This window comes from Symphodus melops (assembly GCF_947650265.1).
Source record: "Symphodus melops genome assembly, chromosome: 5".
Classification (NCBI taxonomy): domain Eukaryota; kingdom Metazoa; phylum Chordata; class Actinopteri; order Labriformes; family Labridae; genus Symphodus; species Symphodus melops.
In genome coordinates, this window is record NC_136695.1 from 17,408,036 (window position 1) to 17,433,381 (window position 25,346).

Here is a 25,346-nt window from a genome sequence, read left to right on the forward strand (position 1 = left end):
TGAGTCACTTAGAGGGTCTTCCCCCTTGCATCTTGCTTTTTTTAGTGTTAGCCCCATATTCTCAGGCCTGGAAAACCGTAACTAACTGATTTGTTTCCAAAGTCACATTTGGTTGTATGATGACCAAGAGGGGTCTCCTAATTTAAGTCAGGAATCTGAAATGTGCAAACAAATACATCAACATAGCATTTTTTATTGGCTATCACACTGGTGATTTTCATTGGCAACAATGCTACAGTGATTAGATGGGGTTGGCAGATCATAAGTGTCCCTTGATTATTTTACCATACAGTATATACGCAGTTAACCAGTATTACTGGTTTTAGCCAGGACATTTGAACTAGTTAACTGAAGTTAAAGTGTGTGCTACTGCCTGCATAAGCAGCACAACCAAAACAACTTCTTGGTTTTGGAACACGTTGGCAAGTTACTCTAATGAACTGCCACACACATGAATGACAATGGTGAATGTCAGACTAAATAATATGCCATTTGTATAAAGAACCATTGGCATCTCCACTGCTCTGTTTGAAAACGAGTTAATGGCTTTCAGGGGATTTGCTGGCAACCACTTGACTCTTTATCTATTACCACCAACACTACAAGTCTTAGTCAGGGGAATATACTTCTGTAAGGTTAAACAAGGTCCTAGGCTCAAGTGGCCAAATTTCCTGGAAGAGTTCCTGCAATGCACCGTTAAAAGCTTACTGACTTACTATATTACGCATTTGAAAAATGAATGCCTATGTGCCCCTTGAACCCCGATGTCAGGTAAGCCATTATTAAAGTACCCAGCTACTGTATGGCCCCAAGATGTTCATCAAACTGCACCATGTCTTTACCAGCTACTTAACTATGTTTAGGCTGGAGAAAGTTGCTCCATTGAAAGGTTGAGCAAGGCAGCAGACATAGTACATAAGTAATTGCTTTAAATTCAAAATGGTTTTCCAAAAATCATGAATAGCAGTGTACCACACTCTCACTGATACTGTTACGTCTCTACAGACAGGCCTTTTTTAATGAAGGCTTTAATAACCAATACTGAAACATTACATATATGGTTTCATAATTGTACTCAAGTGAAAACCAAATCCAAAGAAGTGTTTTAAGTACAAAGTAATGTTTTTTTTTCTCTGCCAAATAGCAGAAAGTTAATAAAAAAATAATGGAAATTCTATAATTTTAATGGCACATTTACAAAACATGTCAGTTCAATACTATCTTTACAAAAAGTAATATATACACAATGGGGACCACATGTTGAAGAAAAAGTCACATTAGCAAGTAAAACAATGTAAAACACTTAAAATAAAAAACTATGCAAAGCATCAAACTTGAGATCCAACTGTAGCCTGTGTGAGAAGAATAGGATTCCCTGTCATTGGTACATTTTCTTCTTTTGTCAATTTTAGAAATACCATCCACATATCCATCATTCCTCTAGTATCGATTTAATATTTACTCATGCAAAAAAAAAAAAAAAGTATAAGAGTAGTGAATCAACATAATCACAACTGGTATTTCATAATCTTCTAGGTTGTACAAAAATCTCAGCAATCAAAACAATCAAAAATGCTCATCTTCTTTAACATTGATTGTTGGCAGAAACAGGTTAGATACGATAGTTATCCACTGATTTCAGAGCCATGAGAAGTTTGGTGCTGAAGGAATGTCTCCAAGCATGAGAATGTCTCAGTGCACTCCGTGCATTCATAAAGGGCTTCAGATGAATCAGCTTTATCATTCTGAGTATTATCCATATCATCCTCAATGTCCCCTTGGTTGCCCTTTTCAACAGCATGGACCCCTCGGGAATCAGTGGCATGACGTGTTTCACCAACAGCATCTGCTTCCCCAGTGCTTGGGTGATTTTGCAGGTGAAGTTCAAGGGATGAAGCGTTCATGAATTGAGCTGGACATCTGGGACACTTGCAAGGTTCCTTTTTGTGGTAGCGCAAATGCCGTTGGTACACGCATAACAGCCCAAACCTCTTCCCACATTCCTGACACTTGTAATTACCACGATTAGCACGGCCTGTTTTGCCAGAAGGCTGGCCCAATGGATGTTGCTCTGGTGATGTTTGTTCATTTGTCTGTTCATTAGCAGAGTGACTCGTAGCTTTCTGCTCAGGGAAGTTTGTAATTTTCGCAATATTAAGAGAGTTTAGAACAGGCCCATTTTGTGGATTTGTATAAAGATGTTTCAAACCAGGTTTGTTTTCCAATTCAGCTTTGTGGTACATGGCTATATGTCGCCTCAAATCGCAGCGCTGTGGAAAGTGTCTACCACAAAATACGCATGTGTGCATTGTACCCTTGTGGTATCTCATGTGCCTAGATAGACTACTAGAATGATTAAAAACACGATGACAGTGTTTGCAAGGATGCAATTTTCCATTTGGATTACTTGATCTTCTCCGCCTGCCTTTGGTTGGTATTTTTCGTTTAAAAGTTCTTTGTGATTCTTGACTCAGTTGATCTATTTCCTCTTGTGTTTGATGTGTGCGATGATGTTCCTTGAGATCCGTTAACCTTTGGAAACGATCCCCGCATAAACCACATCTGTATGGTGTGATCGAGTGATTGAGGGCACTTTCACTAGTATCCCTAAAGATTTTACCATCCCCATTCTTCATGTTGATGGATTTGCCATTGTAGCAGTTTTCAAGTGGTCTGTTTCTTCTGTTCTTCGGATTAACTTCAATTTTAGGTGAAAAAGTAGCCGTCGGCTCTTTTCCTTTGCAGTGGTACAGAGAATGTGCCTGATAATCTGACATCCAGAAAAAACTTAACTTGCACTTTCTGCAAGGATAAGATTTCTCCAACTTGTTTCCCTGTTTGCTCTCAGATGTAGCAAATCCTGAAGCTTTGTTATGTTTTTCTTTCTGATGAGTATTCAATGCATCCACTTTGAGGAACCTCTTACCACACTGACCACAGCAGTGGAACCTGTCATTGGTGTGTTCGTGGAGGTGTTTCTTAAGGTCCTGCCTACCTTCAAAAATCTTACAGCACAAAGTACACTTGTAACCCCGCTCTGTGTTTCGATATTGCTGGTGACGATGTAAACTTTGCAGGCTGTTAAACGATCTACTACATATTTCACAGCGGTAATGGCCCTGACGAGATTTGTCCATGTTCAAGTCAGGCGGTCTTGGTCGGAACACATCTCTATGAGCAATAGGCTGTGGCCTTAGAGTTGGAGAGACTGGTTTGGGGGGGTAGGGAAAATGCGATGGCAGAACTCCAGGAGATGAAGGCTTTATAGGTGAATGTGATTGCACGAAGCCATTCACAACTGTCAGTGTCCCATTTTCTTGTAACACATATTCTCGAGGAATTTCAAATCCATTGGAAGAGCCATCAAAGGAAAATGATTCCAAAGGTCCATGAGTGGCCATGTGCACCAACAAACTAGAGTACTGGCTAAATCCATCACCACACTCAGTGCAGATAAAAGTACTTGATTCACCCACCAACTGTGTTGAAGCAACAGCAGATTTCTGCCTTTCCATGATGCAATTAATGTGTCCATATGCTGATGGCATCACTTTTCAATCTGCAAGTATGAGCACAGCTCTAGCCATACGTGGGAATAGTTCATGGGCAACCTTGATACACTTAACGTAAAATGTCCTTGCAAGTTGACTTTTCATCTATTTGCTGAGATGTTCCATGTTTCCATGTTGTGTCAGCACCTGAGGGGATACAAAAGAGGAAAATACTATCATTTGAAAATAATCAGAACAGTGTTTTGCATCAATATCAAAGAAACCATGTCAGGTCTCATGACAAAACTAAATGAGATATGGTCCCCTTAAAGGTTGGAAAGGGGTTTCAGCTTGCCTATGGTTACAATCAGTTCAAGACAGGCGTCACAACATCGTAATCTTTTGCCATTTAAGATCAACAAACTTTCTGCATTTCTAAGTGCCACAAATGTGTGTCATGGTTGAAAGCTGCCGCCAACAGTTTTACTACTGCCACTCCCATGAGCGAGCTCACCAAACACCGATTGTGCATCTGGATATGGATAGTAGTTAGGGTTTTCTCTCATAAACTAGAAAAAATGTTTCGGCAAAATGTTTTTGAAACCTGGCCAAAGCAGAGAAAAACCAACGTTCAAAAAAAATAAATCACTGGTAGGGATGTAAATATTAATTGTGAGACAGTTAAAAATTCAAAGTTGCTTGGTTCACATCGATACTTTAAAAAAATCAATTGCAGTAACAGACTCCGAAATCTGCTTCAGGCCGGGTAAATGTTTAACCATAAAGTCATCTAAACTATGCGATAAGTGCGTTTTAATGGAGCTGCAGCTACCTGCTTCTCTCTCTGCTGCACGCTGAGTCTGACATACCAACGGACACTTTGGCGCTAACGCGCGCACACAGAGCGCAACGCGCCTCTTTTAACTTTTAGTGCATCAGCACACAATTGATCCGTGACCCAGAGTATGAAAACAGAAGGGCGAGAATGTTCCAGCAAATCTAGCAAACCACTGGAGTTGGTGCACTAATAATGCTTATCTTTTGTCTAATATGCAAATTAATGCGAACACCAACACACAAGCTGATAAGAAAAGATAAAGTAGTTTGACTTTGTTATTGTAGGAATGGAGTGCGGCATATCCAAAAAGGGTGCATTTTGCTAAGGTTGAACTAAAAAGTCCTGTGGAAACACGGACTATTCCTGGGCTAATGGTCGCAGTGGTCAGGCCAGTGAACTTAAAAACTATGCCTGATGTTGTGAGTAGCATCTGACAAATGCCCAGCAGGTGAAAGGGGAGTGAGGGAGATGCCTGTTGGCACGTCCCTCTGTTAATGCGCGTTTGGGTTGAAATCCCTGACTTGAAGTTCAATTTGCTTTTATTGAAGATTTACTTCATTGATCACTGAAGGGAAATTAGGTGTTTACACTCAGAGTGAGGGAAAAGAGCCTCCAGCAAGCGCCCCTGAGCCGGTTGGAGGGGGCGTAAATGGCATGAATGGTAACACTGTTCCTATACCAAAATAATCAATGCATCTAACTTTGAGACTTGGCAACTTAACAGTTTAGGGCCCAGGATGTGCAACTAATGTATTCTTTTATTTGAAAAAGTTATTGTTGTGACAGTTAGCTCTCATTATCTCTTGTCATCTATTATCACTACTCATCACAATGCCATCATATCAGTCGGGGGAATACAGAGCAAAGACTTGTTAAAGGATGTTAATGGTTAAGGGATGGCAGAAAGATGTGTGGTACCATTTACAAGATAACTTTGGTAGGCCTCTGTATCTTTGGTTGAACCAAATAAAGCATGAAAAGGTGTTTTGGTGTCAAGTGGGAATGTAAAGAGGCACCCTTTTTTCCATGGCACATCAATTCAAAAGTACAAGCAGCAGAAGTAAACTTGTAACAATACAATATTGAGGCAGTGCTTGAGACATGGGAACTGACCTTGCACCACATACTGTAGCTCCTGTAATGAAATGTATTAATTAATAATTGTTTTAATATTTCATACACGCTGCACAATGGCATCTGGTCGAAATTCCCCGTGTGGCAACTAAAAGTATTTTAGTGCTGTCCTTGTTATGCTGGTATAAGCAATGAATAAAAGAAAACATTTTAGGGCACTCAGTACTTCCTTTAGGTACCAGCGCACCTCATCTCTCCATTTACCAAAAGGATCCGGTTTGTGTCTATTTCAGGCCAATTTATGTCGCCCAATAATAGAAAATATACAAAAAAATTAGAGGACAACTTCCTTATCACAGTATAACACCAAGTCAGTTAAACTTATCAACCCATCCATGTAGCAAGCACGAGAATGAATCAATTTCACCTGCTTTGGTGCTAATGAAAGTTGCAAAAGGAAGACAATAACCAAAAATAGAATTGATTTGCATGTGTCGGTCAGAGACAATAGTTCATTGCTGACTGATTATTTTCTTTGTCCTTTTTTTCTGCTAGTGTGTCACTACTAGTACTACTGAACCGTAAGTCCAGCACCTTCGGGATGGCAAATCCGTGCCCTCACAAGAAGGTATGCTGTGTTTCCTAGGGTCTTTTTCAAACTATCCTCTACCTAGCCCAACCCACTACTGCGGGTCCACGCGGAGGGCTCGCCATGTTAAGTCCGTCCCAAACCACTTAGCGGAGAGTGGTAGTGGGCAATAAAACCCTCCGCCAGCGAGTCTGCACCGATGCCGACTTGATGATCATGTGTAACGCCTATTGCGTTTGGTAGTCATGGAAGGAGTGACCTATACAAATATAAGTTCCTGTGTAAGTGTTTGTACAAACCAAAACACTGCTCCAACTAAGATGGACATTTAATATCTTACAGACGTTAACAACTTCACCTGTTTATTGTTTTGAGGATCAAATAAAAGCCTCCTCTTCTTTTCTTCCTTCTGTTGACGTTTTTATTTGATTGTGTTTCATATTTAAAGTGACTGTTTCAAAAACGAAAGAATATTAAATCATGTTGCAGACAACTTCTCACTGTTATTTTTGTTCTACTTTTGATGTCTTTGTAAAACTCAATTTCGGCTACAACAAAAAATAAATGTTTTGCTGCTGTGATGTTCATTTATAGTATCCTTGTCTGTGCTTTCATTTAAGACAACCTGTTCTTTAATATTACAATAAGTTCAGTAAACATTCCTGAATGTGGGCTCCATCTGATCGTTTTGCTATAAGTCTACACTATTATAATTTGCTAGAGAAAAATATGACAAACAACGCATTAGGTACATTAATAATAAGCCATTCCCCCAGGATGCCGCTGAGAAACCATGGTAACACACACTTCCTGTTTCCACCTGAGAGAGTGAAGTTTGTCTCAAAGCCTGTGGCTGTATTTCTACCCTACACCTGGATGAAGGAAACTTCATTCAGCTGCAAGTGTGACTTGTGACTGAGTGCACTCTGTCTTGGAGGGGGAGTGTGTAGGGGTTGGTTTGAAAAAGGCCCCTCGTCTCCAGATTACCCAAAAGGGGAATGGTCTTCTGTGTTGTCCAGCTCCCCCAGGATAGTTTTACCATGAGACCTTCAGTGGAATGAGGAATATTGGACAGGGCAGCAAGGCCAGCATCTGCTCCTTTGAGTGAGGTGAAACATGAATAGAGCTGCCATTACCCTACAGAATGACCTTAAAGTTAGTTGTACCTCCAGAATTTTGCTACCTTTTTGGGGGGGGTTTGCAGTTGCTTTTAAAAAAATTGCAATGAATGTTCCAATGTTTTTAGCAAAAGTAGTTGCAATTTTTTCCATGTAAAAAAACCTACACTTACACGATTCTTAAGCTACGCCATTTTCTTTCACACACGTGATTGAGTGATGCCCATAATTTTCATCAGTGATGTGTCTCACACACACTCATCTGATTTCATTACATATCCAAATTCATATTTTCCTTTAAGCTTTTAAACTTAATTTTATCAGAACAGGAAATTGAGAAATTTAAAATAACATTTAATGGCCTTTATTTTTTAAATGCATAGTTCCCAGCAGTAGCTGCCACTGCATGAAAAACGGCTAATACTTATAACAGCATAGTTTTTATGACTTTTTGGTTTGTTTGTTTTTTCCCAGTGTATCAATGTGAACTTTAACACCTTTTAACCGATTTTTTTACTGCTTAATAATTAATCTTTAAATCCCTAGTGCTATAGACTGGTATAGTTTTGTGTCCTAAAACCAGGAAGTGAGTTAGCATTTTAGCGCCATGGGTTCCTAACTCTAAAAGTCAATGTTCATTTTGAATGGGTTTGTGTTTAGACGCCTGAAATAAGGTCTGTGGTTAAAACAAGCTGAAGAGATGTTGACATTTTGTTAGACGAGTTAAACTACGTTATCAAAGACCCCACTTGTGAATTTTAAAGTTTTTACGCGAACTTTAAACGGCGGTTGCTAACAAGTAGCTAACTGAAACTACAGTGGTTGTTGCAGACATTAAACGTCATCACGCCCGGAACTCTCTTCCTAATCCGCTTTACAGCCTCTAGTCATGTTTTTCAGTGTTCTTGCAAATATTAGTTTCATAAACAACTTATTAAGCTATCGCTTAGCTAACTTGTCAAATCTGCTGATTAGATCGATGAAGCATAACGGTTGTGACGTCATTATAAACCAACTGCGGTGCAGTTCGCTAGAGCATAGCGTTAGCTTTTTACTTCTCTCGGCTGCATTAACTCTTCAAACTTCATGAATGATGTTCATCTGTAAAGATTATCCCACTGAACAAAACAGCAACACATCAGAAACGTGTGTTTGACACAGATTATTTTCTGCAATGATCCAAAAGCCAATGCAAAAATCCCAAAGGCGAATTTTCGTAGGAACCACCGGCGCCATATTTTCGGGTTGGCCTACAAAAATACATCATTACTACACCAGACCATATATGACCACCTGTAAAATTGTAAACAGATTGTCGGTTAATAGATTTTTGATCAGTTAAATTGTTAACTGTGATTAATTAATGATGAATTATTAACATGCCTAGTAGGCGGGCTTAAAGAGAGTGGAAACAACCAAAATGAGCCATAGCAACACAGAGGAAAACTCTGAGCCTACCAGCTCAAAGCAGAAGAAAACATTGCCAACAAGAAAGGATCAGCTGCAAGAGTCTGGAGACATTTTAGCCATTTACAGTCCTACAAAATGCAAAAGTAAGGTACTCTGTAAACTGTGCTTATGACAAATGCAGCTCAAACGAGCAAAACCATAACCCTTTTTAATAATTTAAAGGTCCCATATTATGCAACAGACGACAGAAAAAGGAGAATATGGGACCTTCAAACAATGTCAGCTAAAGCAAGAAATGGTTCAAAGTCCCAAATGACTGTTAGTGGACTATCAGCAGGCCAGTATATTAATATATGTGTTACTGCCCAGCAGCAAACTGTCAAATCAGAGTTTTCCAGTTCCATGCACTGTACTTCACTAAATGTTCCTCTGTTTAAGTAGATTTAAGTTTTGCTGCTCAGAATTTGTTATTTTTATAGAATTGCTATTTTTTTATTTGATTGTCATGTTTGTTATTCTTTAGTGCTTTTTTAATGCACCGCAATTGACAATAAATCCTACCTACCTACCTACCTTATGAAAACAAAAACCAGCCTTTCAATTTGAGAAAATAATGATTTGACATTAAATTACATTATAATTATGAATATTAACATTTTTGTATCGTTTAACATTATTAGTCATATCGTCAAGACCTAGTGGTCGGCAACTGGTGGCCCCTGATGCCTAAGCTTGCCAGCCAGCAGTTACATCTGGCCTGCAGAATCTTTTTTTATTGTGAATAAATTATTTACTTTACAACACCACCATGACAATCATTGAACAGTGTGCACACAGCACTGCAGACAGCGCCTGCACAAAACGGGCCTGAAACGTGCATACGCGCTTTTCTCACGCAAAGCTTCTGCTCTATAAAAACAAACTTGACGGTAAAACGTGCTCACATTTAAGGAAACTCTTACCCATGCGTAAAACACTTTGGAGGCATGGGGAATTGGCAACAGACACGGCGAAGTGGTGAATTGAAGCCTGCAGAGGTTCTCTTCCACATTTTATTTCACTAAATATCAAACTTACTGACAGATCCATGTCATCTATAATCATTAATGCCGCGCACATGTAGTGACCCATTTTCAATGAGCAACTAACAATATGACAATATTTAAACATATCAAATATGAAAGTCCACCACATAATCAGCACCATCTCAACTTCATTAACCCGAACGGACCTCAGAGGACCGGACTGTGCACTAATGAAATCACTGATGCAGAAATCAGATTTAAACAAACGTAAAAACCATAGCGCCACCAGTTTACATTAATATATTTAAATATGGAGCATTTATCATCCAGTCTGATTTTTTGTTTGAATAAAGATGACTGAGCTGTAAGACGCACAGACAGTGCTGGCTTCACACATTTTGTCTTCTCGTTACTCAGCACATCTTCATCACCTGCACGTATTTATTGTGTAAATAATAAAAGAGTGGACATCTCTGACACGATCGTTAGATCTCCTTATAATTGGTACCAGAGCCGAAGGAGTTTATCGTGAAAAATGTGGCCAACAATTAAAAGTTGTTGATCATTTATCAAACGTTCTATTAATATCCCATAGTGATGGAGACTGCTGACTGGTGTGAGCACTCTGACCAGAAATAAGTTTCCAGCAATCCAGCGCTGGAAACCTTTTATCTGCCCCCTCGTTTGAATGTGGGCGTGTAGCAGGCGGAACATGAGGATAATCTACGCGCTCACATTTCAAGGTGGATCTTGATTTATAAAGGGAACTTTGCGTGAAGGTGGACGTACGAACCGTTTTATAAATCTGAATTATTCTGTGCGCACACACACTTCCGGGTTTTTGGCGCACATACATTTTTAGTATGGATTCTACACACTCTTTTATAAATGAGACCCCAGTTCTTTATCCTTTTGCCCACAAATCATGCAACACCTCTGAAGACCGTGCATGGAGGGATCTCTTCGTCCCTGCATGATGTCTCTGCAACATTCATATTGAAGGCAATGTTGGCACCAGTGCAGTTGAAATTTTGAAATTTTAACGTAAGACTTAGATTATGTCAAATGGGGTCTTTATTTATGCCTACTTTAAAAATTGTTCAATTAAAAAAAGAATAAACTGGAATCAAAACTGTGTAGTTGTTTGTGTAAATGATCTGCCAAGTTCTACACAAATGATGAAGGTACAGAAGTCTTATTAACACTATCACGGTTGCTTGACATTTTTCTTTATAAAACACAGAATGCTTTTACAGAAACTAAGTAGTATCAGAGCACCATGCCATCATGAGCACCTCTGTCTAAACCAGCCGATTCATAATATTCAACACAAGTCTGACGCATCTCTCAAAAACACAGGAAGAAAAACGGTATAACACGTTAAAATAAAAACGACTACAACATATCTGAGTGTCCCTTCAGAAAAGCAGCTGTGATTCAAGCTTTTGGACTGAAGTGCTGTTTTACTGTACACATACAATAATAATAAATTGACAACTGGAAAAGTGACGTTTTAACCAGAGTCGACGGGATGTGGAGTTTGTGAAATTACTAAAATCTAAATGTGATAACATTACCACAGATGTAAATGGATGTAAAGGTCTGGAGAAACAAAGCCATCAAAAATAGGCATACTCCAACATTGACCATGTACAAAGATCTAAGTCTCGATTTCATAACAATCACAGACATGTTTGTTTTGTTTTTGTTTGTAGACAGGGAGCGACTGAAAGCCTGCTCAAAGAAAGCCTATTTCACTTAGCCAGCTGTTTAGCATTAGCTTGCTTCAGGGTTAGACTTAATTTAAGACAGCCTGGGGATGTCGCTTTGACGGATTTAGACCAAAGCACACGTATGATGCATGCCCAGCCGACAAACTTTATCAGATAATGTGAAGTGGTGTTCAGATCTTGTGCTCGGAAGGTACCTTACGTTAGCTTCTTTCAGCTTCGGCTATCGATATTACTTTACATTGTGGGAAGGCAATGTTAATTATATATATAAGCAGACGTCCGTGAGTCTGTCGTTTGGTGCTTTAAGTCAGTTGTGTCATAACTTACCGCTAAACGCTGGTAGATCGCAGAATAAAGTGAATTTAGTCATTCAGGTATCGTTTTAAAGACTCGATGCTACTTGACTAACAAGCCTTGCCACTGCAGGCCGAGGGTGAGCTCTCGCGATGGTACCGTCAATTACATCACGACGCACGCTTCAAACGTTTTTTTTTTTCAATGGGCTGCCAATTTATTTGTGGACTTTAATAAAGGATTTATTACACTTTCAATGTTTTTATTCATGAAATCAATTGCTACTTTCTTTCTGTAGGGAATACAATAAGGCACTTATTTGTAGGCTACATATTCCACTTTTTGGAGTAAAATGACCGAATATGTTGTGGCAAACTAAATATATTGTAGCGATTTTTTTTTTCTCTCAACTTTATTGAAAATTTCAACATACACAAAAAGACAAAACAAACTCTTAAAAGGATGAGCAACAATAGCTAAATATACAGAACAAGTACATTCAAAAACGTCAGTCAAGACTAGGGGGGATTAAGTGCAAATTAATTAAAAGAGCAGACAACAAAACTGGAGCAATATAAAAAGGAAAACAAATTACAAACAGCAACAACGAGGAGGGCCAGGAATCAAAACAAACAGAATTTAGACAAATCAGCTCTAATCTTCCTAGCAATCCTGCTAGATTTAACTTTTTTTCAGGGATAAGTAAAAATATTTGAAATCATTCATAAACCAGTCAAAGGAGGGTTTGCTACTTCTCCACTTACTACAGTGAATATGATATTTACACGTGAGTAAAATAACGTTTACCATGTCAGTAACGGAAGGCTTTAGATTATCCATGAAATAAACAATACTGAAAAAATCAAAAGAAGGAATATCGTCAATTTTTAGCGATAACCAGCTTCTAATGTTGACCCAAAATATTTGAGACACAGGACAGAGTACAAACAAGTGTTCTAAGGTCTCTTCAGATTCACCACAGAAAGCACAGGAAGGGTTCACCTCGAAATTAAACCTTTTTTGAAGAAAAGTAGCAGTTGGATAGATCTGGTGAATTATTTTAAAATGGGTTTCTTTCACTTTAGGGAGAACAGGCATCTTAATATATTTGGAATGTGCTTTAGACAGAACAGAAAGTTAAATTTTCTCTGGAAACCTAGTAAGCGGCCCTCTGTGGCAATCATGGAAAAAACGAGATTTCAGGATATTCCGAATAACTTTGTTAATACATTTTCTATCACACAAGTCACACCCATCAATCATCAATTTTGGTAACACAGCCTTAACATTAGCGTACATTAAGGTGTTCTTGATTATCTGGATTAATGGTAAGGGAATCGCTTTAGAAATTTTACTAAATATACGAAAACCGCAAGTAAAGTTAAACTTGTTAACAAAGGATGTATAGTCTATTAAGTCACCATTTGAATTCAATAAATCAGTAACAAACATAATATTTCTCTCAACCCAATCATTCTTGAATAAGGATTTTCTATTGATCGTGATTACCCTATTGTTCCACAGAGTTGAACAGTGAGGAGAAAAGTTATGAGTAAATATCATTTTCCAAAAATGGAGAACCTGACGGTGGAAATTAGACAGTTTTAGTGGAATTTTGAACACTTCAAAATCACATTTTAAAAGAAAGTCTAAACCGCCTATTTTACTAAACAAAGATCTAGGAATATGAAACCACATAGAGTTTGGTTGGGACAAAAAGGACTTAATCCAATTAATTTTAAACGTGCCAACTAGTGATTGAAAATCAAGAGCATTGACACCACCCTTATTGTAGCGATCATAGAGGCAATCGCGGGGACTGGATGCTGCAAAGCATTATGGGTGTTCGGGATTTTGGTGCAAACCATAATGAGTGTTTGGGGTATTGATGTTCATCACGTCTTTCTGTTGGCAGTGTAGCGTGTCGTTGTTGTATTCATGTTCTGTCAAATAAAAGCACCTGCTTGGAGCAGGGTGCGGCGAATGAGACCGACTCTTGTTCTTCAGTCATTCTTCCACGCGGCTCGCCACTATACACACACACAGACACATGGACCATTTATATACATGTATATATACACACACGTCCATTGTTGTGTTTGCATAGGTCATTCCAGATGTGTTTGTTCACCACCTTATTTGCCTCTATGAAGGTTTATTCTCTGATGGGCCCACTGCCCAACAGAAATGTAGTTTTGCTTAATATGTAAATTATGTAATCTGAACACACACACACACACACACACACACATATATATATATATATATATATATATATAATCTCATAACTCACTGTAAGCTTAATGATAGGCCTACTATGTTGTATTTCATACAACATGGCCTACTATGGTATATCTCATACCACATGTATCGTTTGATATGTCATATGGAAATATAGCCATAATGCTGAATAAATATAAGCCATTTCCAAAAAATACTATAAATGATAATAAAGTAACATAATTGTTTTACTCAACACATTGCAAACACACCCTTCCAACAGAAGCATTTATATCCAGGCTTTGTTTCAAATAAAGGATACACTGGTAATATATCATGTTGTCAAAATAATCCAAAAAAAAGATTGCATTGAAAATACCAAAATAATCCTATATAAAAAAGATGTATACATTATAATCATCAAAAGGTTTTCATTCAGTATACTTTGGAGTAAACAGTTGAAGTAAAAAATGATCAAAGATTAAACAGTCTTTATTTATCAGGTTCACATATGTAGACAACAGACCAGAAGAAGTGAGCTGGAGTGGCAAAGCTGATCTGTTCAGCCTTTCTGGTTGAGCAGGAACAGTCCAAACGCCAACCAGCCACAGGAAGACAAGGACAGGGAACAGGCAGGCAATACTCGTGGTCATAAACAGTAGGCTAGTAGGTTTACTGGGGCTGAGACAAGAGACGATGGTCGGAGGCAGGTCGAGTCGATAACAGGTAGGCAATCCGGGAATAAGTGCTGGAGAGTTAGGCATAGGAGCTAAAACAATCTGGCAAAGAGTGAGTGAAGTGAAGCTGCATATATACTGGCTTGATTGGAGATGACGAGCAGGTGAGAGCAGTTTGACTGTTGAGGTGTGTGGCTGAGCAGCAGAGCGGGGGAGGAGCAGAGCAGACTGTGACACAAAGAATGTGGCACGTACAAATTGTTTTCCAGTTTAATTTATTTAACTGTGTAAATAAACAATATAGACCAGTCTCGATTAAAGACACCTCTGGGCACCATGAGAAAAAATCATAAATACCATGTGAAAACTGTACATTGCAATACCAGCCCTATCAACAACAACAAAGAGATGGTGGATGATGGGGCTGTCAAAATTTGCATTTTCCTTCAGACTTGACTTTAGGAAAAGTGAGGTATTAGAATTTGATAATGCAGCTGAAATTTAAGTAAAGTCTGTCTGTGTGGCGGTTCAGGGTAGAAAAACCCCCCCACAACTGCTGATTAAGGTTGTATAATCTCAATCTTAAAGTCTTGTATATTATATGACAGAAGCAATCACTAATAGTATGTCATTACTTTTGTCAGCCTCTTGATTACAGGCCATAATTCTGAAAACACAAACACTTTTTTTTGGATCAGTCATATTTCTCAACATAATTGTACATTCTCATTATTGACTTACATGTCATGGACCATCTTATACAGGACTAAAAGCTGACATCTCTCAGACTACTTTTCACTGTTTTTATGACCCCAAAAGGAAAAAAAAAAAACAGGACCCTTGTTTAGAAGGTGATAGTTTACGATTGGTTCTGGCTGGGCTAGAATGTTAAATAAATACTGAAGCTATAAATCCACCCTGAAAAAAACGATTTTTATTTGTAGATGTTTTATTTGTATTCACAAATCCTAACATGACTAAATTAGGTAAAGCATTCTTTATGGCAATTAATGATAATAAAGTAAGTTTACAGCACTTTTCACAGACAAAATACAATGCACATAAAAACAAGAACAAACGTCAAAAATTGATGCAGCAAAAATCTAAACAATTGAAACAGAACATGGCATATAGAACTATAACATCATACATCCTGAATGAATCTCTGTTTATTGACTTTATTTTTTTTTGGTAACTTTTTAAAATTAGTTCACTGGTTATGTAATTTAATTTGTGTCTGAAATGAAAACATGCAGTGAAACAGTCTATGTTTCAATGTGATTAAATGGACAGTATTTCATTTATTTACACAGCTTATTTAAACAGCTTTAAGTAAGTAAAGCTATTGTTTTGTGATTTATAAAGAATCATATCAACTAAATTAAAATGAGCGTATAGATACATTGTGAAACTTGACAATAAATGGACAAATAAGATGATTGTCGGGGGATTTTTTACAGGGCCCCCAAAAAATATATGACAAGGCCTATTTTAAGAAATGGTGCATCAAACTCTGTTAGGATGAAATAACCAAATCCCCCAATGTATTGTATTTGTAATTGTTGTATTTCATCTATGTCTTAATGGGGATAAATTGTTATTTTATGTTCTGTTTTATGTTATAGAAAGTCTTACAATTCAGTATTATTTATTGCCATCTCTTTGCTCTGACTGCTCAATGCGTTTTTGCCAGAGGGAGAGCCAGAAGCATCCTCCTGGAAGGCAGTCTCTAATACTGTGAGGATGGATTTACGGATTTTGTCCCTGAAATCTTGGCTCACAAAAACATAGAGCAGTAGGTTCAGGCATCTGATGATAAAGGCCAGGTTGGTTGTTATTGGGATCCCAATGGTGGTGACATGGTCCAGTGTTTCACTCTCATAGTTGTTCGAAGCATGAACCAAGTCAATTATAGCAAATATGTGAAAGGGGGCCCAGCAGAAGAAAAAAGTGATAATGACAGCAGCAATGATCTTAAATGTGCGACTTGACTGGCTGGCCAGGGTGCGGTTTCTTCTGAGACGATGGATAATCACAGCATAACAGGACACAATGATGGTGAAGGGGACAATAAATGCCAGGAGGAAGCGGGTGATGAACAGGGCCTTAAAACGAAATGCTCTCAGCTCTAATACAAAAGGAGTTTCAAAGTCATGAGAAAAGGCAAAATTGTTGAAGCAGACGGTGACTTCATTGTTAGCGGACGGTCCAGTGTCCCTAAAAACAAAGTATGGCACGCTGAGAATCAGAGCCAGCACCCAAACAACCAGACTCACAAGAGATGCCTTGCGTACATTACGATGGTTCTGGGCCCACACGGGCCACACAACAGACACATATCTGTCTGCACTGATCACCACCAGAATGTAGACACTGGCATAGATGTTAAGGATATTCAGCATGCTGTTGAGTTTGCACATGAACATGCCAAAAGGCCAGTGGAAATCTAAGGCCAGGTATGTCACACTGAGAGGCAGAGATGCAGTGGAGAGGAAGTCGGCCACAGCGAGGTTGAGAAACCAAACTGTGTTAACAGTTTTCTTCATCTTAAACCCCGTCACCCAGATGACCAGTCCGTTTCCGAGCACACCAAGAACAAAGGCCAGGCTGTAAATAGTCATAGACATGATGTGAAGAGACCCTCTCAATGTATAATACGGGTCTGTATATGTTTCATTTGTGCCAGGTATATCTGTTGTATTGACTTTATATGAAGAGTTTATGGTCATCGCCATTGTTGTTTAGAGCCCTGCAATGAAAATGGAAGAAACAATATGAAATGCTTTAAATACAGATAACAATCTGTCCTGATAAAATTAGACACTGGCTTTATAAATGTGTATGTGTTTGTGTTAAACGCATTTCAAATGCTTTTATTGTTTTACTTACTTACCTTTGATAAATATTTAATGATTAAATAATGCTACATTCTGTTCAATTCATCTATGCATTGATGAATAATCAAATCCCAGAGCTTAAGCCAAGTAGTTGTATTCAGGTTTATAATTTGTCTATTAGGAATCTAATAATAGCCAACAAGTGCTGTGAAGGTAAAGGTGCAGATGATTACTTACAGGCAGGTTTTTATATGTAGGCAGGAACACTGGTAACAACAAACAGGCAGGCAGGTCTGGGAAACAAGTAGGCCTACTGAAAAACACAACATAACAGGGCTTTACTACCACAAAGAACAGTATAGGCGTGACAAAGCAGACTAACAAAATGTTACACAACAATGGCAAAAACCTGCAGCCAATACGAGTGGTTTTACAAATCTTAATTATTTTGGGTCCACGCCATTTCCGGTTTTTGAGTGCATGTCGGCTGCACTTATGATTTTTTCAAGATAACAGAATCTAGTATGTTTAACATTTGTTCCAGTTATAAATCTTAAGGATCTTGTTGTATCCTAAATGCAGTAAACAGCAACACGTATAATTAATTGATAACTATAAGCCTAGCTAACTGCTAATAAAGAAATATATTTTTAAAGAATATAAAAGCATCACGAAACTTTCACGTGTGTTTTTCATAAGCTTCTGAATGCATTATCATCCAACAAATGACATATTTTATAAACTGTTGCCATAACCCTTAAAAACCTTAATAAACAGATGGTTGGGCAACAGTTAAGCCTTGGCCTATCAGTTTAACCCGTGTGTGTGTGTGTGTGTGTGTGTGTGTGTGTGTGCGCGTGTGTGTGTGTTTGTATGTGTGTGTGTGTGTGTGCGCGTGTGTGTGTTTGTGTGTGTGTGTGTGTGTGTGTGTGTGTGTGTGTGTGTGTGCGTGCGTGTGCGTGCATGTGCGTGCGTGTTTTATATTTGATATGATTCTTTGTCTGTGTGTGTGGGGGGACCAAACCAAGACCAAACAGCGGACATGCAGAGTATAAAGTCAAGGGCAGGTAAGCTTTTCAGGAGGGTTCAAGCGTCAATAAGGGGCCTCAATGCCCCAAGAACACCCGTAGTTTGCGCACTGAGTTTAACCATTCATCGGGTCATCCGGACGGTGGCAGCAGTGTAGCCAATTTTATTTTTATTTCATAATGAATATGAAAGATGCGCATAGAGAAAAACGACTGCAGACAGGGAAGACGAAGGTTTGAAAAACAAAAATGTGATTTTTTTTTCCCTTCCACATTTTGAATCTAAGTGATGCCAGGTTTTCCTGATTAATTGCAAAAACATTTGTCATTCGATCTTCTTTCAACCAAACCATTATAAGGGAGTAACATCGGAAATTCACAACTTTAAAAGGCAAGAATGAAAAAAGAGGAACTATGATGACCAAAACCTATTGCAGTAATCAGTTTTACAGTAGCCAAACTTTATAAAAACATAACATTACCTCGGAAAGGCAGCAAATCGTCAAAAACAAACAAATTGTCGAAAACAACTTTAAAATAAAAATTGCTTTCGGACATTTTAGACAATATATATATATATATTTATATATATATATATATATATATATATATATATATATATATATATATATATATATAGAGAGAGAGAGAGAGAGAGAGAGAGAGAGAGAGAGAGACAGAGACAGAGAGAGAGAGAGCATTTACAACCTTGAACGGTTTATATTGCGTGCTAACGTATTTTACATTGTATAAAAAAGTATGACGTAACCTACCTTTCAACGTGTTTTCAGGTCATCTCTGGAATAATCAGTGGCCGAACTTATCAAACTGTCAGAGTGATATAGACCTGGGTTGTCAGCGTGAAGTGCGTCATCGCCACATAGAGGCGGTGACGCATGCAGAATGCAAAAGAAGACTATAACCCTTCATTTAAATATCTTTCTATTGAAATGGACGAGTTTATGTTGTGTATTTGGAAGTGAATTGTACAAATACCAAAAAACTTTTTTTAACCTCTTTTATCTATTTACCTTTTTATCCGTCAAGAAATATGTTCATGCAACAAGTTTGTGCTGGCAACACAGTCACGTCAAATAGCACCATGCAGTAAGCCATATAATTGAATGTATTTTTAACTTTGATATTTTTTTACAAGTTGATGGAAGAAGTGCATTGTTTCTGATTTTTAAAAACTGTTTACCAACAAACAGCACAACATTTATTCACTACAGAGCTCTGTTAACTTTGGACTTTTTATATTTTATTGAAGGGATCAAGAAGCCTGTATTATGTGTTAGCTGTGCTGAAACTTTAGGTATTAGCTCAGAGTTCTTGTTGATCATCCTCTTTTCTTAACGGCACACTGGTCAGCAGATTCCTTCTATAGGTTCACACCAAACATACACTAAAGGATGCTCATTACAGAAAAAGAAATATCATATGAGGTTTTCAAAAGATACAAAGGGATCTGTAGGTTTTCATGTATGTTTAGATACCAGAATTGTTAAATGGAAAATAATTAGTTTGACTTTGTTTTTATGCTCTTTCTTTCATGTCCAAATTGTTTAACTCAACAAATCTATAAAACACAACAATCCAGCTTTGTTAAAGAGAATAATACAACATGTTACACAAACATTTAATAATGAAATACTTAAATGAGAACTCAGAAAATAGATAGAATAAGCTCGTGATTTCCTGACCACACCACTTGACTGGCCTGCAAAAAACAGTCTGCCAAAGTGGGGTGGAACTTCAGTAGAAGCAACCTTAACTTTCGTTTACATATTTTATGAGAACAAGGCTTTTATTGTGAATCTACACATTTTATATCAACAAGCGATATAAGTCACACTGTAAGTTTGACATGTTTTTTTTTAGTAGATAAAAACAAAAGTGGTTGCCACAAATCCACTTATACTGTTCAGTGGTGTAATGAAGATACTACTGTGGGTCAAAGTGCAGCCAAAAACAGGACTGTATAGCAAAGAAGAACCATTGATCTCTAACAGACAGCCTCGTGCTTTTCTTTCATTCAAGAATAATAGAAGTTGGTGGTGCTGAGAAACTGCATTCTGTTATAGACCTCAATAGTTAAACAATCATAAAACCTATTTAAATAAAACTGTAACAGGTCAAATGTTCCAGCTCAGATATACTGCATATATCTGCTGTTTTAGGTCCTTATAAGAACCGTAACAAAAGCTTTAAAATATGTTGTTTTTTATACTTGGATGCATTAGCTATCTACAGTTAGACTATTTGTGTTTTCACTTCATGGACAAACCTTATACTTCAGCATCAGAAACAGACTTTTCTCCAGTTAACGGTCTCCAGAACATTCAGAATGGATTTGCGGACTTTATCCTTGAAATCTTGGCCCATGAACACATAGAGCAGTGGGTTTAAGCAGCTGTTGAGGAAGGCCAGGCTGGTGGCTATGGGGACACCGATAGTGGTAGACATGACATTAAGAGACTGTCTCAGCTCAGCATGCTCATCCCTATAGTCATACTCTTCATCATCTTCGTACATGGAGCCATTTCTTCCAGTGGCATCTGTTGTGTTAATGTGGTAGAACAGCGTGGTGGTCATTAGATCCATCATTGTCTTGAGAGCTGCAGTAAAAACAGAAACCAGTGTTAACTTTTCATATTTTACCCAGTCTCTCATCATTCCTGAGATTAAAGTGTTAGATTATGATGACGATTCCTCTGTAAAAAACTACAATCTTTTCATGAACTTCTATTGACACCAAGATAACTCTTTGAATTTGTGAAATCTTTAATTAATACCTTTTAGAGAAGATCTAACAATGGATATTTGATAAGATCTCATCATGCAAGAAAACAAGAGTAAAATTCTAAGTTAAACATTTCTGCCCAACATGTACATGCAAACTGTGCAACACATTTCCTATGTAACTGGCCAGCAAAATGGGGAACCAAAATTGATCAAGAAAAGATTAGGAAAGACAGCCTATTACGCCTCTGCCATTACCACTAGTGTCGAAATCTGTCTACTTCATCAACAAAAAAGTCTTTCTACCCACTGGAGCTATGACTATGGTTAATTTACAGTTCTCACTGAAACGAAGCAGTTCAAATCCAGACATAATTTTACAGTGAAAGTGTGTCCCTAAACTAGGTGATTTGAAGCTCCCTCCCCCCGCCTTTTAGCTCCTTGGGATAACAAACGTAAGATACAGTACCTCTCTCAAAGCGCCAGTCCGATGGGGATGTCTCCGCTGCAAAAGCAATTCTGGACTCAGTTTGCTCAGTCTGCAGGATTATTGGAGTTCTGATCCCTGGCTCCTTATATATGTGACGTCATCACCCACATCGAGGCGGGACCTCAGGCGCTTACTCTCATCAGGAGACCGTATAACAGTTTGCAGTATATGCTGTATCAGTTGGGCTACACGTGCAGAAAATTTAAAAACGGGTACGATGAAATGTAACTGCAGCTTTATTGATATTGGCCACGCTAATGCACGCAGTATAGGTCTCTTGATCGAAATTACAGACACGCATTGATCCCTTTCTGATAAAGTAAAACACAAAAACCAACAAACTCTGTTAGGTCAATCTGAAGTCTAACGCAAAATCTTGCCAAGACATGTTTCCTTCAAAAGCAGCCTGATTTAGCTGGGAAACTCCAAAAAACACCAAGAAACCAAACAACTATGCCTGTATATGCATACATAGTGGGTTTGTTTAGATGACTGCCTGTTGGAGTAGCTGGGACTTCTCATGTTCACCAGGGATAATGCTGTGTAATGTGTTTTCAACCAAGGCGATTGAGGTCATGATTTGTTGAGGTTTTAAGTGTAATGGCTCTGTGCTGGTCTAGTGAATGGTTATCTGTGGGTTACATGATTGTCACATTTTTTCCTCTTTCTTCAAGCTGCACTACATGGAGAAAAGTCACAGCAGCATCTGCCGATGATTTAAGGTGCCCTGCACTTAGATGAAATACCAGTCTACTCCCACTGTGCCCACGTTCATTTAAAATATGAACACTAGGCAAGCAAATATTACAAAGATTGTCCCCCATTTTTATAGCTTTACATTTCATTTTGTGTTAATTGTGACAAAAACTTTGCATGAGCTCCAAAGTTAAGATAAAAACATCGTGGTACAGGATGAAATGATTTTGGTCACTGGAGAAAACTTGATACTCATTAAAGTGCACCCTGCATTCCTGAAGAATGTGACATCTAAAATATATGTTAAAAGGTGAACACGTTTTACTACAGAATACTGTTAGACAACAACCACAACCCTGATTGCTAGTTTAAAACAAAAGAGAATGCACACTCACTAACACACACACACACACACACACACACACACACACACACACACACACACACACACACACACACACACACACACACACACACACACACACACACACACACACACACACACACACACTCTAGAGCAAATTCAAGCTATAATTGCTGGCAATTTCATCTTTTAAACCTGCCTGGCACATTCCTGTTACTGTTGTACTTAAACAATATCCCAGTACAGATCTCTGAGCCTTACAATTGGAACTGAAATCTATCCAAAACTATGCAATAAAATGTACCTAAAGATCAGCTGCATGTCCAAAAATGATAGTACAAACGACCTTCCTGGCATACCAAGATTACTGCTCCATGCTTGCATAAAGAATGTGTCAATATGCACAATATCTTATCAATCATACAAACACAACAGGAAGAGACAAATAACATTGGACATAAATTAACAAGAACAAGATGCAGGCATGAACATGTGGGAGTATTGGCTGCAGAAACTGTATAGGACTACCTTTCATTTTGAGAAAATAATGTCTGAGTCTAACATCCGAGTTTAACTTCATGGTCATATTTCCTCCCACATGTCTCTTCTTAACTCTGTTGCCCCGTTACACTACCCACACATTTGTTCATCTGTATGATTTTGTTGGGAGTTAATCTTATTCAAAGCATAACAAAAATGAGTTTTTTTTACAGAACCACATTACTTGTGTGTTCATATTCAACATTTTAACACTAAAATTTGACAGCTATCTATCTATCAATCTATCTATCTATCTATCTATCTATCTATCTATCTATCTATCTATCTATCTATCTATCTATCTATCTATCTATCTATCTATCTATCTATCTATCTATCTATCTATCTATCTATCTATCTATCTATCTGAAAAAGAAAAAGCTCTTTTGCATTCAGGGAAACCACATTCAAAAGATACATTATACAACTATGAGTTTGCATGTACCTGACAGATGCAAATGTATTGCTGCAGGTCTAACCACATATGTTATCATGTTAATGCTGCAACCTACAGGCCTTTACAGCAAAAACAATCTGACCAACACACGTTCTTTAAGCTACTCTCTCTCTCTCAAGGAAAACAAATTCATTACATTAAAAAAAAAAGAACAAAATATGCCATCTGATGAGGCCTGGGGCCAAAATCTTCTGATTCTTCGATTTGAAGTCAAGGGCCACAAAAAATCCACTCAAGGGCCACAAATGGCCCCCGGGCCGCACTTTGGACACCCCTGGTTTACACCCTCTACTCCTTCTCCTATATTTCCTTACTCTGTCACGTAGCTCTAATGACGACTCACTATTACCACCTTGTGGTCAACTGTAATAGCACTTGATCATCACAGTTAGCTGCGTATGTGTTCATTGTTTTTATTGTCAGCTTTGTTACATTTTTGGAAAACATTGTGCTTTGTTTAAGCCGTGACGTCAGGTCAAAAAGGGGATCCTTGTACTTTTTTTTAAGCATAGTGAATTTGTTTTTCGTTGTAATAGCAATATTACAGTTAATCAATCAAATAAGTAGACAAATACATAAACAACAACCTCGACGTTGTAAACAATGACGTCCAATCACCAACAGATGGAGCAGCGAGGACACAAAGTGGAGCTTTAGTCACAACACAACATGATATCTGAGATATGAGCAGGATGGTCAGAGGAAGAGGAGAGGTCTATAGAGGACGGATAGGAGTCTGTGCTTAATGTAGGCGGTACATTAACTACACTAGCTGTGACTCCTTGATACCTTCAGAGAACTGACCTCTCATCTATCTGTGCTGATTGTGTTTGCAGAAAGTCACAAGGGAACATGGTGGTGTCGTCTGATCTACCAGCAGACCAGATTCCTGTGATCTACAGCAGTGAGAGAAGTCCAGAGGGTCAGGATGATGTCCTGCTGCAGGAGACAGGGACTGGATGTGCTAAGTTGTATTGCTTCATGGTGGTATCTTCACACGGCCACCCCAGCTCAAAGTGAGACGTGCTGGATCACTGTCTACTGGATGATATCATGTATCAGGATGTTAGGTTGGTGGAAGTGCAGCCAAAGAATTCATGTTCTGTAAGTGATTTGTGTCACAATAGGACAGTTTTCATCTTCTTCAGTTAAACTATCATCTCTGGAAAGATAAGCAGTTCCGAGCAAGTACAGGTGTTGGATATCTTGTACCTCCTCACACTGAGCCAAATAGGATGCAGGAAGCTCAGGGGAACTTGTAGTATATGCTGTATGACAGTGTCAGTGTATAGTGGATTTATTTTACTATCCAAACGGGAAGTCAAAGGCTGCCAATATTTATATGTTGACTTTTATAAAGGATTTATTGCACTTTAAATGTTGTTTTTCTACATCCAATGAATTACTTTCTTCCTGTATGAAATACAATGAGGCACTTAATTGTAGGTGTACAATGGTGTATTTCATACAACATGTATGTATTGTTTGAATATCTGTATCAATTGTTCTGCATTCTACATGTAATGTAAAGCTTTTTCTTTAAAATATAGCCATCATGTTGAATAAATATGACATTTCCAAAAAATGATAATAAAGTAACATTATTATTTTACTCAATGCAACATTACAAACACACCCTTCCAACAGATTAATCGTTTATATCCAGGCTTTATTTCAAATAGAGGATACACTGGTTATCAACCATGAAGTCAAAATAATTACA

At 38.1% G+C, this 25,346-nt stretch overlaps 2 protein-coding genes across 2 annotated transcripts; both read right to left on the reverse strand.

Moving 5' to 3' along the window:
• Nucleotides 1-1,168: 1,168 nt before the first annotated feature.
• On the reverse strand, nucleotides 1,169-11,757 carry LOC306824362 (uncharacterized protein). Its single transcript, XM_079344474.1, has 2 exons — nucleotides 11,606-11,757; nucleotides 1,169-3,698 (listed from the first exon to the last, which is right to left on the reverse strand). The coding sequence occupies exon 2, from the start codon at nucleotides 3,546-3,548 to the stop codon at nucleotides 1,626-1,628; it is 1,923 nt and encodes a 640-aa protein (XP_079200600.1). The 5' UTR covers nucleotides 3,549-3,698; nucleotides 11,606-11,757; the 3' UTR covers nucleotides 1,169-1,625.
• Nucleotides 11,758-15,959: 4,202 nt separating this feature from the next.
• On the reverse strand, nucleotides 15,960-17,555 carry LOC306824374 (chemerin-like receptor 1). Its single transcript, XM_079344492.1, has 2 exons — nucleotides 17,544-17,555; nucleotides 15,960-17,218 (listed from the first exon to the last, which is right to left on the reverse strand). The coding sequence occupies exon 2, from the start codon at nucleotides 17,202-17,204 to the stop codon at nucleotides 16,101-16,103; it is 1,104 nt and encodes a 367-aa protein (XP_079200618.1). The 5' UTR covers nucleotides 17,205-17,218; nucleotides 17,544-17,555; the 3' UTR covers nucleotides 15,960-16,100.
• Nucleotides 17,556-25,346: the final 7,791 nt, after the last annotated feature.

What these genes read in the sequence shown, in the direction of transcription:
- LOC306824374 (XM_079344492.1), bottom strand. Translation starts at nt 17,204, where the DNA reads ATGGCGATGACCATAAACTCTTCATATAAAGTCAATACAACAGATATA.
- LOC306824362 (XM_079344474.1), bottom strand. Translation starts at nt 3,548, where the DNA reads ATGCCATCAGCATATGGACACATTAATTGCATCATGGAAAGGCAGAAA.